Here is a 16,267-nt window from a genome sequence, read left to right on the forward strand (position 1 = left end):
GGTTTAATTTTCAACGAACCGTGCCTTGTGTCCAATTTGTTTTTGTCCAAATTAAAGGAATTAGCCAACTCCTTCAACAGTTTGTGTGGCACATTCATCGGCGGGATGTGTATGAGACCACCAAATCCTAATCCGCGAATGATGGCCTTCTTTGCCTCACTCATCTTTTCAAACTTTTCACTCAATAGTTGCGTGGCACATTTCAAATCATTGGTTTGCTGTAAACAAAGCAAAATGAGAATCATTTAAATAACCTATATTTATACTAGGAAAAATTGACTTGTTCTAAGATGTGTGTGTGCTTTACATTGTATTTTTTCCATCTTGGCTCTTGCTTGTCATTTTTACTGTAAGGAATAAAAAATACTGTCAATACTAGCCAAATAACAATCATATACACTCAAATACGAGCCGCATACACCCAAATACCAGCAACAGACACCCAAATAACTGCTAGATACACCCAAATACTAGCCCCATACACCCAAGTCCAGTCATATACACATTTATTATTTTTTCGATTACACAACATTATATGAGTTCAAAATAATATTCAAGTCAACAAACATACATATAATGACACTACAAGCTAAAGCACAAGTACAACAGCACCAGTTACACTTGAATACTCTTGATATATATACTAGAGATATACACCTGTATTTTTTTTAATTACATAACATTATATGAGTTCAAAATGATATTTAAGGTCAAAATTTCACTAGAAGCACCAGTCACATTCGAATTCGATGATATACACCCAAAACTTGGCCATATACACCAAAATATGAGTTTACTTGAAATACAGTACAAAATTTATATGTATACAAAATTACTTCCAAACATGCACAAAAATAGATGAAAAATCACGTTAAATCATTCACTAAAAGTATGTAAAACAGTATAAGCGACTTGAGCAGTTTCACCAGAACCTTAATATCTACTTTAAACCAAGAACATATAATGAATCTACTTAATAAAAGAGAAATACGACGATATAATGCTTCGTTTTCAAAATCGGAAAGAGAAATCTGAAAAACCTAGAAGATTAGTGAAACAGTACCTTGAATAATGTTTCTTCTTTCTTTTTGGTGTTTTTTTATGGAGATTTGGATGTTTGCTTGTTGATTTCGTCGACTGTTAGCGAGGAGTTTGAAAGTTTCTTCAGAGTTTTCGAATGTGCCTTAAATCTCGACGGTTGTGGTTTTGATTGAGGAAGAAGAAGAAGAGTCGTTCATAATGGTGAGTAGCGCACTTTGGAAATGGTTGAGTGACGCGCGTGTTTAACATGCTTGAGTTGGGTGAGAGTAATTTTTGTTGGGCTTGGCCCAACTTATAGGACTTGTAAGCCAAAAAGACTTGTATGTGTAGTATGACTGATGTTAAAATTACGAATAATAAAATTTTAAAATTTTTTATGTTAATAAATACACAATAAATGCATTAAGAAACTATTCATTCTTTTCTAATTTTTTTAATTGATAATATTAACTTGGATAAAGTAGTATTTTACACTACACAAAATGTTGAAAATTGTTAGATTTACTAAAAAATTCTTTAAAAAATCGAAGAGACCGTCGAATAAAATCTGACGGTATAAACATCGCCATTAAATATTTATTAGCTGATTTTAAGGATTCGACAATAACCACCGTCATAATATTTCGACAGTAATTACTTCTAGAGTGCCCATTTTTATTTGTTATTATTGTCTAAAATTTCTTCTGAAAATTTTGACAGTAATATTATGTAAAAAAATAATATAAAAATAAATAATTATACTGTTAGATTTATGCAATACAAAATTCGACAGTAATATTTAATTAATATTTTAATAAAATATTAATTTTTTATTTAATTTTTTTTAACAATGATTTTCAAAATTATGATAATTAACATTCAAATTAAAAATTACTGAAAACTAAATACACTATAATATAATTCGAATGGATAGTAATGTGAAACAATACAAAATAAAACTCTAGACGACCCTACGGGTCCTCGTAATTATCGTGGTCCTCCTCTTCCTGATGGTCTCATTATTGCTCTTGGTGCGGTGACGTTGTGGGTGCTAGTGTCTGGGTTGGTCGTTGGTGCAAGTGCAAATAAGGAAGCGCTGCCTCTACCACCGTTGTCCCTTGCTCGCATCTGTTCCTAGTAGACAGCCATTTGCTGCCACATGCATTGTATGTGCTTTAGCCCCTGTCTGAGCTCCTGTCTTAGGGACTCTGTCTCTACATCTCGAGCATTCCTCACTGCCATGCGTGCAAGGAGATCTTCGTATATCATCTCAACCAAATGGATTTGCTGAGCCTAATCTAGTAGGTTCTAGGTCCGGCTACGGACCTGCATGGCTGGTGGTCGAGGTCGAGAAAGCCCTGAAGGTGGACATGCGTAGGTTGCTGGCGTAAAACAACCAGACTTCAAAGATGTGGCTCGGATGCGGTTTGGCGCCACACAACATCAGCATCCACCACGGATGCGCTCGGATGCTGTTTACTGAGATTGCTGTGTCGCGACTTCCAAGTTCTGGGTGTATAAATCCTAACACATTTAATGTGAATGTCAATATAAGAGGTGATATGATAGTGTGTTATAAATTCTATAAAAAGTCAATAACCTACATAAAAGTTCGCAGACCGCTGATCAGCAAACCTCTCCCTGCTCTTCTTGAGTGTGTGGGTTGTTTGAAGACCTCCGGCATCGAAACAATACGCTATAGGAACTTTGTCTGGACATATTCGAAAAGCATATTACAAAAATGACAATTAATTAAAGAAACAAAAATGAAACAAGCTAAGCATATGTAAAGACATTATACGATCTTCACCTTTGTCTTCATAATCGTGGCTGAACCCTTGTGTACCTCAATGTCTTGGCCAACGCCCTGTTGGCCCTATTCGTGGCTTTACGATGTCTAAAACCCTCATCCGTCTCCCAGTACACATGCAAAGCCTTTTTAATGTCAGGTCAGAGCCACTACATTAGGTGGTTCCTCCTTATCTGCACATCATAGAGTATACAAATTAAAGAAGTTTAATGTTTACCCAGTTATGCCATCAGACCAAATCAGCATCTTAGTGACTTGCAGTGCTACAGGATTTGGCTGAGATCCATGGGAGGAAGCTAGCACTGCTGTGGGGTCAGCCACAAGAGGTGGCGTAGATGTTTGGGTCTACTAAAGAGGTGGAGACGGTGGAGCAAGAGTTGTAGGGCCCCAATAATTTGGGTTTGAGACCATGATGAAAGGCTAGTCCCCTGGAGCCTACACCTGTGAAGTCGTAGGCTTAGCGGATGTAGAGGGTGATTGAGTAGTTGTCGGGTGTGAGTCACCCGCCTTGTATTCCGACCACGAGAGTAACTCCCAACACTACCTCTATTGGTCATGTCTACCTAAAACAAATAATTAAAATAGTTAAAAAGAGTTTAATCCAAATGTAATTATAATATAGAGAATGATTACTATGGATATAAGTCTAACATATAACATGTAATACAATATTTGAACTTAATCGAACATATAACATAACACAATTGAACATAAATTTACACTCATTCAGATTCCTCTTTTTCTTCTTTCCCATCAACCCCTTGTTCATCATCTTCTTCGATAGAGTTTACATACGAAACATGTCCTTAAACAATTTTAACGAAAATTTGGCAGAATTTTCTTTTAAATTAGAGATCTCCACAAAGAAAATTCTCAGTTTTCATAGTTTAAACAATTGCAAACATATATTAAAACAAACAACTAATACATCTTTTTAAATTCTTTAAAAATTTCGGCAGAGTTTCGACTATAATTAGCGACATTCACCAAATAGCACCAACAATATTGATGTGTGAGGAAGAGACGATGATGATGACGGTGGTGATAAGTATGGGTTTGGAAATTGGAGTGTTTGGAAGAGATAAGAAAATAGTTTGAAAATGTGATGATGATGAATAGTTTTTGGAGGATAAATACAAAAAAAAAAATATTTATTATATATTGACCAAACAATTTAAAGAGCATGATAAAATTTAAATTTATTGAAAATATTAGGAAAAATATAGTGTGATTCGGTCACATGGAATGTGATGACGGGTCGATTTGTGACACGTGATATGTGTATATTGTACTAATACGTGGCAGCATTGTTTTATTAGTTTGGTGTCATGTATTATAATATAATTTGTCAATCTATCATTAATCATTGTAGGAACACCAAAATGGTCTCTAATTTTGCACTAAATAATTTATTTTAGTCAATAAAATTGAATGTTATGAACCAAATCAGTTTCTGTACCAATTTTTTCTTATTTTTTTATAAATTAAAAATTTTTAATATCTTTTGAACACACTAATTTTTTTCTATTTTTTGCAATATTATTTAATACAAGTATTTTTATAAATATTTTTAGTTTTTTAGTTTTAATCATTTGATTTTTTTTTATAATTTAATATTAATAAATTTTGTTATATATAGTTCTATATATTATTTAAGTATATGACTAATTTAAAAACAATTTTTCTTTTTTACTTTAGTCTAAAAAAAACCCGTGTATTTCATAACATTAGCTAACTCATCTAATATTTTAATAATTTCAATAAAATTAGCTCACTTAGCTAGCTTTCCAATATTTATTTAGAAAAAGTATGATAATTTTATGTCTCTATATATAATTATACATTACAACTTTTTTTATTTTAGTTTTATGCAGTATTTTTTGGTTCGACAAAATAAGAATTAATTTATTGCAGATTTTAACTCTACTTAAAAATTTGTTATTAGCTAATAAATTATTACATATTTAATATGAACTTTAAGTTTCTGACATTTATTTAAATAAACAATGCAAATATACTAATCATTTGAATAACTTAAATTGGTTATAATTATACACTATACTAGTAACTAACTTTTTTAATTTTCTTAAAAATAGAATAAAATATATATATAATTTATTAATATTACGTTATTGCAAAAAAATGATATGAATATATAACTAAAAATTAAAAAATGTTTATAAAAATAATTGTATACATCATAGTGAAAAATAAGAGAAATTAATGTATTTAAATGATATGAAGAATTTTAAATTTATAAAAATATAGAAAGAATTAGTGTATAGACTGATCTGATTCATGACATTTAATTTTAAAGATTAATTTAATACATTTACAATAATAAATTATTAATATGTGAACGAATAATATTGTGATAGATAATATAATTTTCTACATTAATATACCATGTTTCACTTATTAATATATAATTATATTATTGGAAGAGTTTCAGGTATACCGAGAATATCAGTGTTTCAGTTGTTTTAACCGTTGATCTGAATTATAAAAAATATATATAATATATATTAATTAAAATCAACGGTTAAAACAATTGGAACACCAATATTTCCGATATACCTAATAACTTTCCTAATTATATGTGACCAATCTATAATGCATCATTCACTATTCATGTCATCAAGACATATCAATTGTTAACATAATATAAGTAAAAAATTAACATAGTATTTTTTTTATTAATTTTAAAAACATAACCGAAGAGATTAGAGCGACAGTATGGGATTGTGAGTCATCTAAGGCGCCAGGTTGTGATGGATACAACATGAACTTCATTAAGAGATATTGGGATGAGATTGGGTTTGACTTCATGGCAGCAGTGATGAAATTTTTTCAGACGTCCAGATTACTGGCGGAGTTTAATATAACTTGGGTGGCATTGGCACCTAAATTTGTTGGGGCGAAGGAGATTAGAGACCTGAGACCCATTAGTATAGTTGGGTGTCTGTATAAGATTATCTCCAAGGTGTTAGTTAGGAGGATGAGATCAGTAATGTCGAGGTTAGTAGGGGAGACGCAGAGTGCTTTTGTAAAGGATAGGAAAATTCATGATGGGCATGATAGCATACGAAACGGTTCATTGGCTTAAAAGGAGGAACAAAGAGACAGCCATAATCAAGTTAGATTTCCAAAAAGCTTACGACTGAGTCAAGTGGAGTTTTGTGGATATTGTGTTGGAGAAGATGGGGTTTGGAAGCAGGTGGAGGTCATGGGTTATGGAGTGTGTAACCACAGCTTCTATGTCGTTCTTGATAAATGACTCGCCGTCTAAACCATTCAAAATGGGAAAGGGTTTGAGACAAGGAGACCTCCTCTCTCCTTTCTTGTTTGTGCTGGTTGTGGATGTCCTGCATAGGATGGTTGGGGAGACAATCAGGAACATGCGTATTTTTTCATTGATGGTTGGTAGAGACAGGGTGGAGCTTTCGCACCTTCAGTTTATTGATGACACCATTCTGTTTTGCCCGTCGGAAGATGAGACCATGAAGAACTACAAGCGGCTACTACGGTGGTTTGAGTTGATGTTCGGGCTCAGTATTAATTTTGATAAGTCCAGTCTAATTCCAATCAATTGTGATGAGCAATTAGTTCAACGTATGTGTAGCTTGTGGGGTTGTAAGTCAGGTACTCTCCCAATGAGATACCTTCGGGTCCCCTTAGGAGCAAACCCAAGACTGCTAAAGACTTGGAAGCCTGTAATCGACAAGGTATAGGAGAAACTAAGTCTTTAGAAATCTAAGGTGCTGAACAAAACTGGAAAGTTGGTGCTCATCAAATCAGTGTTAAATAGCCTCCCGGTGTATTATCTGAGCTTGTATAAGATGCCGAAAACTGTTGCTGAGAAGTTGATTTCCTTGCAGAGAAGATTTCTATGGAGCAAGGAGGATGGGAAGAATGGGATGGCTCTGGTAAGATGGGATTTGGTGCAGGCCCCAGAGAAGCTAGGTAGGTTGGGAGTTGGAGACGCTATGCTTCGTAACACCGTCCTTTTGTTCAAGTGGTGGTGGCGATTTGCGCAGGAAGAGTGCCCACTGTGGAAAAAAATGGTCTATTCGTGTAATAAGCTGAAGCCAAATGAATTACTGTCCACTCAAGTGTTACCTACTAAAGGAGGACCTTGGAAGGATATATGCCAGATACAGATAAAGGACCAAAATATAAGAGATAAGATGATTACAGGTATGTCCATGGAGATTGGTGACGGTCATCGGACTAGATTTTGGGAGGATATGTGGTTACATTGTGGATCTCTCAAAGATCGGTTCTCCAGACTCTTCTCTGTTTCAAGCCAGTGTGATTCGGTTATTGGGGATTGTGGGTTTTGGGATGGGTTAGAGTGGGTTTGGAATTTTCTATGGAGGCGGGAGCTGTTTCCGTGGGAGTTGGATCTGTTGAGTCAGTTACATGAGTCTTTGAGACCTGTGAGGCTGGTATCAAATAGAGAGGATAGAGTGATGTGGAAATATGATAGACTTGGTATTTTTTCGACTAACTCTTTTGTGCAGGTGATACAAGAAGGAGTGCTACCAGAGGATATCACCAGTTACAACTTCACTAAGTCCATTTGGAAAGGTTTAGTTCCACCAAGAGTGGAGCTGTTTGCTTGGTTTGTCTTGACAGGCAGGGTGAATACCAAGGAGAGGTTAACTCGGCTTGGGATACTCAATCAGGATGACAAGAGTTGTGTGCTATGTAACAAGGATGTTGAGCAGGTCCACCACTTGTTTCTTGGATGTGATTTTACTTGGCAGGTGTGGAATGCTTGGATATCTGTGTTTGGCCGGCTATGGTCTCTTCCGGGATCTATGAAGGACCATTTTTTAAGTTGGACAGAAGAACTGCGCAGGAAGGAGGACCGAAAGCAGCGGCTAAGGTGCTTTTGTGCGATCATTTGGAACATTTGGATGAAAGGGAATAAGAGGATATTTTAAAATACAAGCAGAGGTGTTGAGGAAATCATCAACTTGTCCATGTTTAACTGCGACGAGTGGAAGAGTGCACGTTCTTCAAGTTGTTGATGGCTATGTCGAAGAAGGCATGGAGAGTTATTTATTTTGTGTTACATTCTAGAGTTATTGGTTTGTTTTGAAATATCTTTTCCTGTTTGCTCCACCTTAATGTGTTAAGCTCTTTTATTAAAAAAAAAAACATAATTAATACAATAAAATTATTTTAGCGTATACGAATAATTTGAAAAACCACTTTAAAATTTAATTCAAAATTTATAAGTGTAATATAGGTCCTATTCCTTTTATTAACTAAAGCCGAAGAATAATAAAAAGTGGAGATAAAATGTAATTATAAAAGAAGTTTGGGTGCAAAGTGAAATTAGGCATGATTATATGTAAACACAATTTCAGGGCAAGAAGGTTGTCAGGTCGTCGTTTGCTTTTTGGCCATCTCCCTCTCATCCTTCCTCCAAACGGTGAGCGGTTGGGCGTCATTCATCCTTACACCTTTTGCTTTCGCTGCGACGTCGTTTTCTAATCAACCACGAACCTTCCTTCCTTCCATTCAATCAATTTCAACAGACCCTAAACGTTAATTAGGTTTGTTTCTCGCTTCTCGCTCTTCTCTTACAACTAACCTTGTTCCTTTTATTTATTTATTTATTGGAGCATTTTTTCTTTAATCCTTTTTTTATGCTTCGGTTTGTTTCTTCTTGGTTGATATAATTGTATTGGAGGAGACTCAGAGATTGTGGGATTAGACCTTTCTAGGGTTTGTATCTTGGGATCAGGATTCGGTGAATTGATATTATGGCTGTGTTGTTGTTCTGGTGGTATTATTGTCTTTGATTTTTGGGTTGGTAGATTTTGCTAGTGCGATTCGAGATCTGGGTTTGATTGGTTTTAGGCTGATATTCATGCATTGGAATCAAAAGGGGATTGGAATATTGTTGACTATATAAAATAGTTAGTTATATTTGTTCTGTCGTTGTTATCTGAAACTTAGATTATGGCATGATGATACTATTTCGTTAGATACCATCATATATGCACAGTGATGTAGCTAGCATATAAGCTCTTCTTTGTTAGTTTTAAATTTGTGTGATGGTTATGGATGATACTTTAGTGGGAAGTGGTGGTTTTGCTTTTATTTTGTTACTACCATTGATCAGTGACCAGTGATAGGCTGATAAATTGGTTTTTGAGAAATTTGAGAATTGACATTTTGAAAATTTGCATATGTAAATGTTCATATGGGTTTGGAATCTAAGCAGGGTTCTGTTGCTATTTGGCAGGTATGAAACTCCAAATGTAGGAGAGCAGTAGGAAGGGATTGTTCTTAGAATATTCTTCTACACTGTCCTCTTTTTAAAATATTACATTGTACCTCAATCCATGCTTTAATTCCATTTTGGATGTTTCATTTCAGTGTCTGGACATGGTATAAGCATGAAATGTCTATCATTGACCTGTATAGACATGGTAGAAGAATTTCATTATGAAACAAAGTGACAATTTTAAATTTTCTACTTTTGCCAATATTTCTGTTTCCATAAATGTCTAGCCTCATTTCAGTGATAGTTTTGTGTAGGAAGGCTGCTCTTATGTAAGAATCCGTAATATAATTTCTCATTCAATAGAATATTTTGTCAACTGTTTAGTGCTTTGGATTACTTTTTTTTCCCCCATTAATGTTACAAAATTCATGGTTCACTGGCTGTTCTTTCTCGTTCTAACTTTTGTAACATATAACTGACTTATGGTGGGATTTATTGTTGATTGTATCTCCCTTGGTTTTCAATTTATAGTTCTACTTTTTGACCTATAACTAGCTAAATACATCAAATAATACAGTAATATGCAAAACAATTTTATTTCATAAGTTGAATAAAAGATATATTCAAACAAAACAAAAGTTAACTTTTAATGTAGTTGCACTATCTAAATACCTTGAAGCTTGCTTTTGAAACAGTGAGTTGCTGTAAGCTCCTTGACTGTTTAGCAAATGGACAAGGGACCACCACCTGCCCTCTTTGTTAATGATGGTTCATTCATGGAGAAGTTCAAGCAACTCCAGCAAGAGCAGGAGAAGGAGAAGAATAACAAACTATCCGAGCCTAAACCAATTAAAGTTGTTTCAGGATCTTTGGCTCCTAAAACCTCCATTAGTAGGGTTAATGATACACGGAAAACTTCTCAGGCTGGTTCCAGTGGCAAACTTGCTTTCAGTCTAAAACAAAAGTCAAAGCTGGTTCCACCGCCTGTTAAGTTAGCTGATGATGAAGAAGAAGAAACAGATGCTGGGGATTTTTCAAATGCTGTACAGGCAAAACGCCAAAAAGTTGATCAGGAGGATGGCACTGCACAGCCATCAAGGCAATTTGATGTTGGTAATTACTTTCACATAATCTTTGTGCAGGTAGTTGGTTTGTGTTTGATATTCCAGCTTAATGCTGGATTTTGACAGCATTATTTACTTCCACTGTCTAATTGTGATTGTATAAAGAGGATTTTTGTCTTCCTAATTATTCTTTATAATTGTTGCAATTTATTGATTTATTTCTTAATAGATGAATATGATTTACATTAAAACAACAATATTGCATTGGTATAGTCAACTTTACTGAGCAGGACAAGGCTTTAATTGTTTAGATGTTAATGTGTGCTATGAACTACCTTTCTCACTTTTTTATCGGTTTCAAATTATTGTTTGTTCCAATGGTTTTTGTATTTGTCTTCAGAATATTTGTTATTTTCTTTCTTTGTCATTCTGTTTTCAATCTCCATTTATTTGTGCTAATTTTTGCTGGTTGCCATGGATGTTGGATAAGTATGGGTTTCTAGTTGTTTTACATCTTTTAAAATATCTGAATGAAGAATTTCCTTTGCAAATTACATCTTTGAATACCATATATTTTCACGTGATGATAGAAAAAGGATGAGATAAATATTGCAGAATGAAACTTTTCATTTCATTCACTTTATCCTTCATACAAAGAGTAGAGGAAGAGAAGTTTGGGTGTTGACTTGGAATGTCTTTCTGAAGCATGTTCTAGACTTCCTCTGAAGGTATTTGGTTACAGGAAGGTCAATGTTGTTGCCTCAGCCAGTAGGCATACAGTTGCATCCACAGTATTCTCTGTTTTCCTTTTCCCTTGCTTGAAAATAGAGTCTTCCTTTTAAGTTAAATCATTTCATTGTCGAAGAGGTAACCTCAGTACATTCCTTCTTTGCTCAATGAAGTGAGCATTTCCAATCAGCAAAGAGGAGAAAATGTCTTAAATACTTTTGTGTCATTAATGCAGCTTATGCTTCAACTACCTATCAAGAATCGTGTATTGGCACGCCAGCTACAAGAGTAATTTTCATTCCATTGTTCATGCTCTTGGTATTAATCAGTTTTATAAGTGATATGCAGCACCCCCAACCCCAAGTGATCCAATGGTGAAGAAAGTTGCTGACAAATTAGCAAGTTTTGTGGCTAAAAATGGAAGACAATTTGAGGACGTTACACGCCAAAAGAATCCTGGGGATACCCCTTTCAAGTAAGTTTGGAGTGTGATCATGACCCTATTTCATTGATATTTTGTTTATGATTTCTAACTTCTGACTCTGATGTTTTATATTAATGTGCAGATTTTTATTTGATCCAAGATGTTCTGACTATAAATATTATGAATATCAACTTGCTCAAGAGGAAAAGGCCCTTGCACAGTCCAGGGAACCACAAGCAAATCATAATGGTGAGTTTTTGAATATAAATAAATTATCCAAACCATGTTAAGATGTTATGCAATTTCCTTTTGAGAGATGGACAGATGGTCCAAAAAGCTTTTCTTATGTAATGCTTGGGATATCTTTATCTTTTCACGGTTCACATTATTTATATTAATTTGGCATGTTATATTGAACAGTTATATCCTCAGGAGGTACAGGCAGTTCATCGTCTAGACCAACAAATGGCTCTCAGAGATCATCTCAGCAGCATTCAACCTACCAAATCCCTGCTTCTGCTTTATATGAAAGTGCTGAAATATCAAGGGCTTCTGGATCTTCGACTCAGGCATATTCAGCAGGAAGCACTGGTAAGGGATATCAGTTTAGATTGTAGTTTTGAATGTTTACTATTTTTTCTCTAGCTGTTACTTTGATTAATTCAAAGTTGCATTGCATTTATTCCCTCCATTAAACATATGGAATTTCCAATTTCCTGAATTATTTTGTTTAATTACATTGCATTTATTCTCTCCATAAGATATAAAAGGACTCTTAATTTCCCAAATCTCATCATTGTTTTGGTGAGAAACTTGTTATCAGTGCATGCAATTGTATTTCTGTTGCAGATGAGCCTAGTGGATCATCAAATGCTGATTCTTTAGCACTAATGGAGTTCTACATGAAGAAAGCTGCACATGAAGAGAAGTTGCGACAACCTAAGCAGTCAAAGGATGAGATGCCCCCTCCTGCTTCTCTTCAAGGTTCATAATTGGGTGTTTGTTGATCTTGTATAAATTTTAGTATTTTAGTCACACTGTTTGTGTACTCTTTCCTCTAATGGGAATAATCTTCTAACTGCTTCCTTTTGGGGCACAGCTTCTAATAAAAAAGGCCATCATATGGGTGATTACATTCCGCAAGAAGAGCTTGAGAAGTTCTTGGCTAGCTGTAATGATGCAGCTGCACAGAAAGCTGCAAAGGAGGCTGCAGAGAGGGCAAAAATCCAGGCTGATAATGTGGGCCACAAGCTTTTATCAAAAATGGGTTGGAAAGAAGGTGCTTTATACTTTACACTCTTTTCACTTTACAAGTGGCTGAATAAACTTCCTTGTACAAGTTGCTAAAATTGGCTCAAGCAAAGCTCTAGCTAGTATCTATTGACGTGAAGTGTAACCAACAAGTCCTTACCCTAGAATAAGCTGAGTGATCTAAATAGATAATTTCTTATCTCTCATATCTTGTGCCCTAATTGTCAATCCTTTTATAGGATTCAGTTTGAAGTGGATCAAACGGATGGTAGCCCTATAACTAGAGGTCAAGGGAAACCTCAGAAAACCTTTGAAGAAATTGTTAAAGATTATAAATTTTTTAAACACATAATTTATTATAGGTAACTTAGGTGTCGGTAGATCTATTTATATAGATGACTTCATCTAGCGAGACAAGGTGCAATTGTTATTGTCAATCCTTTCTTATGCTAACATTCTCAATCATGTAATTTCCAGGTGAGGGTCTAGGTGGTTCCAGGAAGGGTATTGCAGATCCTATAATGGCAGGCAATGTTAAGAAAGATAACTTGGGAGTAGGTGCTATCCAACCTGGGGAGGTGACTCCGGACGATGACATATATGAGCAGTACAAAAAGCGGATGATGCTTGGCTACCGCCATAGACCCAATCCTCTGGTAAACAACACCTGTTTTGGTTGTTAAAGATCTTGGAGTGCAATCATCTCAAGTTAATGTAGTCTGTATCTGCATCCTAATTTTGTTTGTTTTTGCAGAACAATCCTCGGAAGGCTTATTATTGATCATTGCGGAGACGGAGGGAACCTCATGTCAGGTCTGTTATGGGAAATTGCATCCTTACAAGTTAATGAAGTAATGCTGTGGTCATAGGATTGTATGAAAATTTTACTCTAAGCTTTTGTTTGTTTTCTTTTTATTTTTTCCGTGAGTAAAAAATGTGTTTTGGTTAGTGTTTGTTTCTATAGCAATCGCAGTAAACAAAGAATAATGCATGTTTTTTTAGCTTTTTGGAGCATGGTATTTTACTCTATCGCTGTAGGCCTGTAGCACATGAAAATTTGTTGATAAGGTGCTTGCTATCTTGGTCAAGCATGTGTTCGAATATTTCGAATATAATTATGATCTAAAGTCTAAATTTAAAAAACCCGAAACTACAAGAAGTTCTCTTGAATTTAGACACTTTTTTTTAACCCAAGCTTGTCCCCCACCGATCTGATCTCTTTGTAGCTTGGTCCAAGGATGCTACATTGCTAAGAAGAGGTAGGTTAAATTTATAATTGCTGAGTGGGCTCAAAAGAAATCCAAAGGCATAAAGACAAAAAAGCAATGGATATAAGTTACACTAAGAATATTGTTTCTGTCCCTCTGGATTATGTAATTGAACAAGATGCCGAAGAGCATTGATCCTAATGAAAAAGTTGTCTGGATTGTGTTAATTTAAAATTTCCATAAAAACATATTTTTTTAAACTTAAGCTTCATTAGGAAACCCATCAGCAGCTGCTGCAGCAGCCACTTGACCACGTTCGTCAACCACCCAAAAGAAAACCCTTTTCCACCCTCATTGGCAACTTTCTTGGCAATACAATCTTCAACTACGACAGCAATGCATAGTGGTTCCAGTACAAGATGTCTAGTTTGTAGCTGGAATCATCGAAATTTACTTATGTTTGATGACATTTCTGCTGCGTAATGTTGCTGTCACTGGTGATGTTCAAATTGAAGCTGAAGGAAGTGATGCTGTAGTTGGTGATGTGGAGGGAGACACGCTGGTGCGATTGGTTTGTATTTTTTTTTTTTTTTGTTTTCAAAATTTTGTGAAAAAAAAATGAAAAAACAGGAAGTGAAATAAAAAGCAAGATTTTGTTATTTTTTATTATTTTTCATAAAATTTAAAAAACAAAAAATACTAAAAATAAAAATGCAAACCAAACATACAATAATACACACCTTGAATAAATTTAAATCAGAGTTTTTCTTTTGGATCTTGGAAATCATAGTTGTTTCAAAGGGCTGCCAAATACTTGGCCCGCTATCTATTCTGCTAAGGGTATTTTTTTCTCTGAAAAGAGCTATACTCTTATGTGATATTGGTCTCTCATACTAAAACTTTATGTGGTAAGCGTAAATAGTTGTAAGTGTCAATTTAAGGCCTTACCCCCCAAGTACAACAAAATAAAAAAGCCTTACCCCATACGAATATATTAGAAGGGTATGATGCGGATATGACAACATAAAGGTGAGAAAATAAGCACCTAAGTGGGGAAAAAAGGTCAATTCCGATTCCACTTATCTCCTCTCTAAATAGTTTATATAATATTAGAAATTTCTCTGTTTGTAAAATTAAATTATACGTTAGCTGATTTGACATTTAAATTATATAATATTTGATGATTTATATATTTTGAAATAAATATAGCGCTAACCTTTCTTTTGTAGAGTTTAGTGTGTTTTTTTTTTTTTTTTTTTTTTTGTGTCTACCTATAAAGAAAAGAAAAGAAAAGAAAATAAAAACAAAGCCAATTAATTGGCTTGATTGTTATCTAAGTGTATGAAATAACAAACTCATTTTACATATTCTTCCACATTTAAAACAGTATTTTTAGTCATAAAATCAGGATACAAGTCTTTCAATTCTAACTTAGAATATCAAATTAAAGAATATCACTTATAAAATACCAGAAAAAAAAAAGAAAATATTTATCTAAAAATATAAGAATCAAAATAATTTAGTCAAAGAAAAAGAGTTAAAAATAAACTGAAAAATGCAATGAGTATTCTTCCCCACTTTTCTAATCAGAAATGAGAGAAATTCCCAAATATATTTACGAAATACCTACCATTTATACTATCTTGTTTAATGTAAAATATTACTCTAATTTTAAATTATTTATCCCTATTTTCTTTTTCAAATATGTTTTTATGGCCAATATCTTTGTATCTTGTATCACAAGGGAGTAGGCAAACACTATCTAGACATGTGTGGTTTGAATTTATGTTTGGTGTGTTCATCTATGGTTTGAATTTATGTTTTTGTGTTCATTTTTATTATACTTTTATTTTCATAATTTGTGAAGATAAAAAATATAGACTAATATTACATGACTAATAAAATATTAAATTTTATCTCCTAAATTTTAAACTTTAAATTCTAATAATATAAAAAAAAAGTATTAATTCTAAGGTAGTGTTTATTTTTAGAGATAGGACAGAACATGACACTGAGACAGAGATAATAGCACAGAGACATTAAAAGTTATTTTTTGTGTATTGTGTTTGGATACGATGTACAAGACAATAATGTAATGTGCAGTATTATGTTTGGATACACATGGACAAGACTAAAATATTATATGAAATGACTAAAATAACCATGTGATTTCAAATTTTCTGGTACAAATTAATTTAATAGAGAATGAGAGTACGTAGAAGTACAGACAATGGGAATTTGAAAAAAATGTTTGAAAGGGCAAAAAATTTTAATAAAAAGTTATATAATAGTATTTATATTAAAATAAATTTATAAATATAATTATTTTATTTTTAAATTTATTATTAATATGTAGGAATACATATGGTTAATATTAACAAAAAAATAAATCTGAGTTTGATTAATAAAAAATTTCGTTTAGGATAATAAGCTAAATTAATTTTAAATATAAAATCAGTTTTAAAAAAGAATCTGTTTTACATGAAAAAAATTAGTTTTTGCACGTAAAAATCTATT

At 33.7% G+C, this 16,267-nt stretch overlaps 2 protein-coding genes across 5 annotated transcripts; both read left to right on the forward strand.

Moving 5' to 3' along the window:
* The first annotated feature begins 6,030 nt into the window (after window positions 1–6,030).
* LOC140181467 (uncharacterized) lies at window positions 6,031–7,779 on the forward strand. The gene is made up of 4 exons (XM_072225066.1): window positions 6,031–6,382; window positions 6,473–6,555; window positions 6,709–7,149; window positions 7,354–7,779. The coding sequence occupies exons 1-4, from the start codon at window positions 6,031–6,033 to the stop codon at window positions 7,777–7,779; spliced, it is 1,302 nt and encodes a 433-aa protein (XP_072081167.1).
* Window positions 7,780–8,131: 352 nt separating this feature from the next.
* Window positions 8,132–13,974, forward strand: LOC112772966 (SURP and G-patch domain-containing protein 1-like protein). Of its 4 annotated transcripts, none has more exons than XM_072224248.1 (9): window positions 8,132–8,397; window positions 9,093–10,187; window positions 11,216–11,342; window positions 11,434–11,540; window positions 11,712–11,882; window positions 12,141–12,275; window positions 12,391–12,570; window positions 13,020–13,198; window positions 13,297–13,974. In XM_072224248.1, exons 2-9 carry the CDS (start codon window positions 9,803–9,805, stop codon window positions 13,321–13,323), a joined length of 1,311 nt encoding a protein of 436 aa, XP_072080349.1. In that variant the 5' UTR covers window positions 8,132–8,397; window positions 9,093–9,802; the 3' UTR covers window positions 13,324–13,974. The 4 variants fall into 4 exon arrangements, with proteins under 4 accessions (XP_072080349.1, XP_072080350.1, XP_025673781.1 ...); XM_072224249.1 differs by having other exon boundaries at window positions 11,724–11,882; XM_025817996.3 differs by having other exon boundaries at window positions 8,152–8,397; window positions 9,770–10,187.
* The last annotated feature ends 2,293 nt before the right edge of the window (window positions 13,975–16,267 follow it).

This window comes from Arachis hypogaea, chromosome 18, assembly GCF_003086295.3.
Source record: "Arachis hypogaea cultivar Tifrunner chromosome 18, arahy.Tifrunner.gnm2.J5K5, whole genome shotgun sequence".
Classification (NCBI taxonomy): domain Eukaryota; kingdom Viridiplantae; phylum Streptophyta; class Magnoliopsida; order Fabales; family Fabaceae; genus Arachis; species Arachis hypogaea.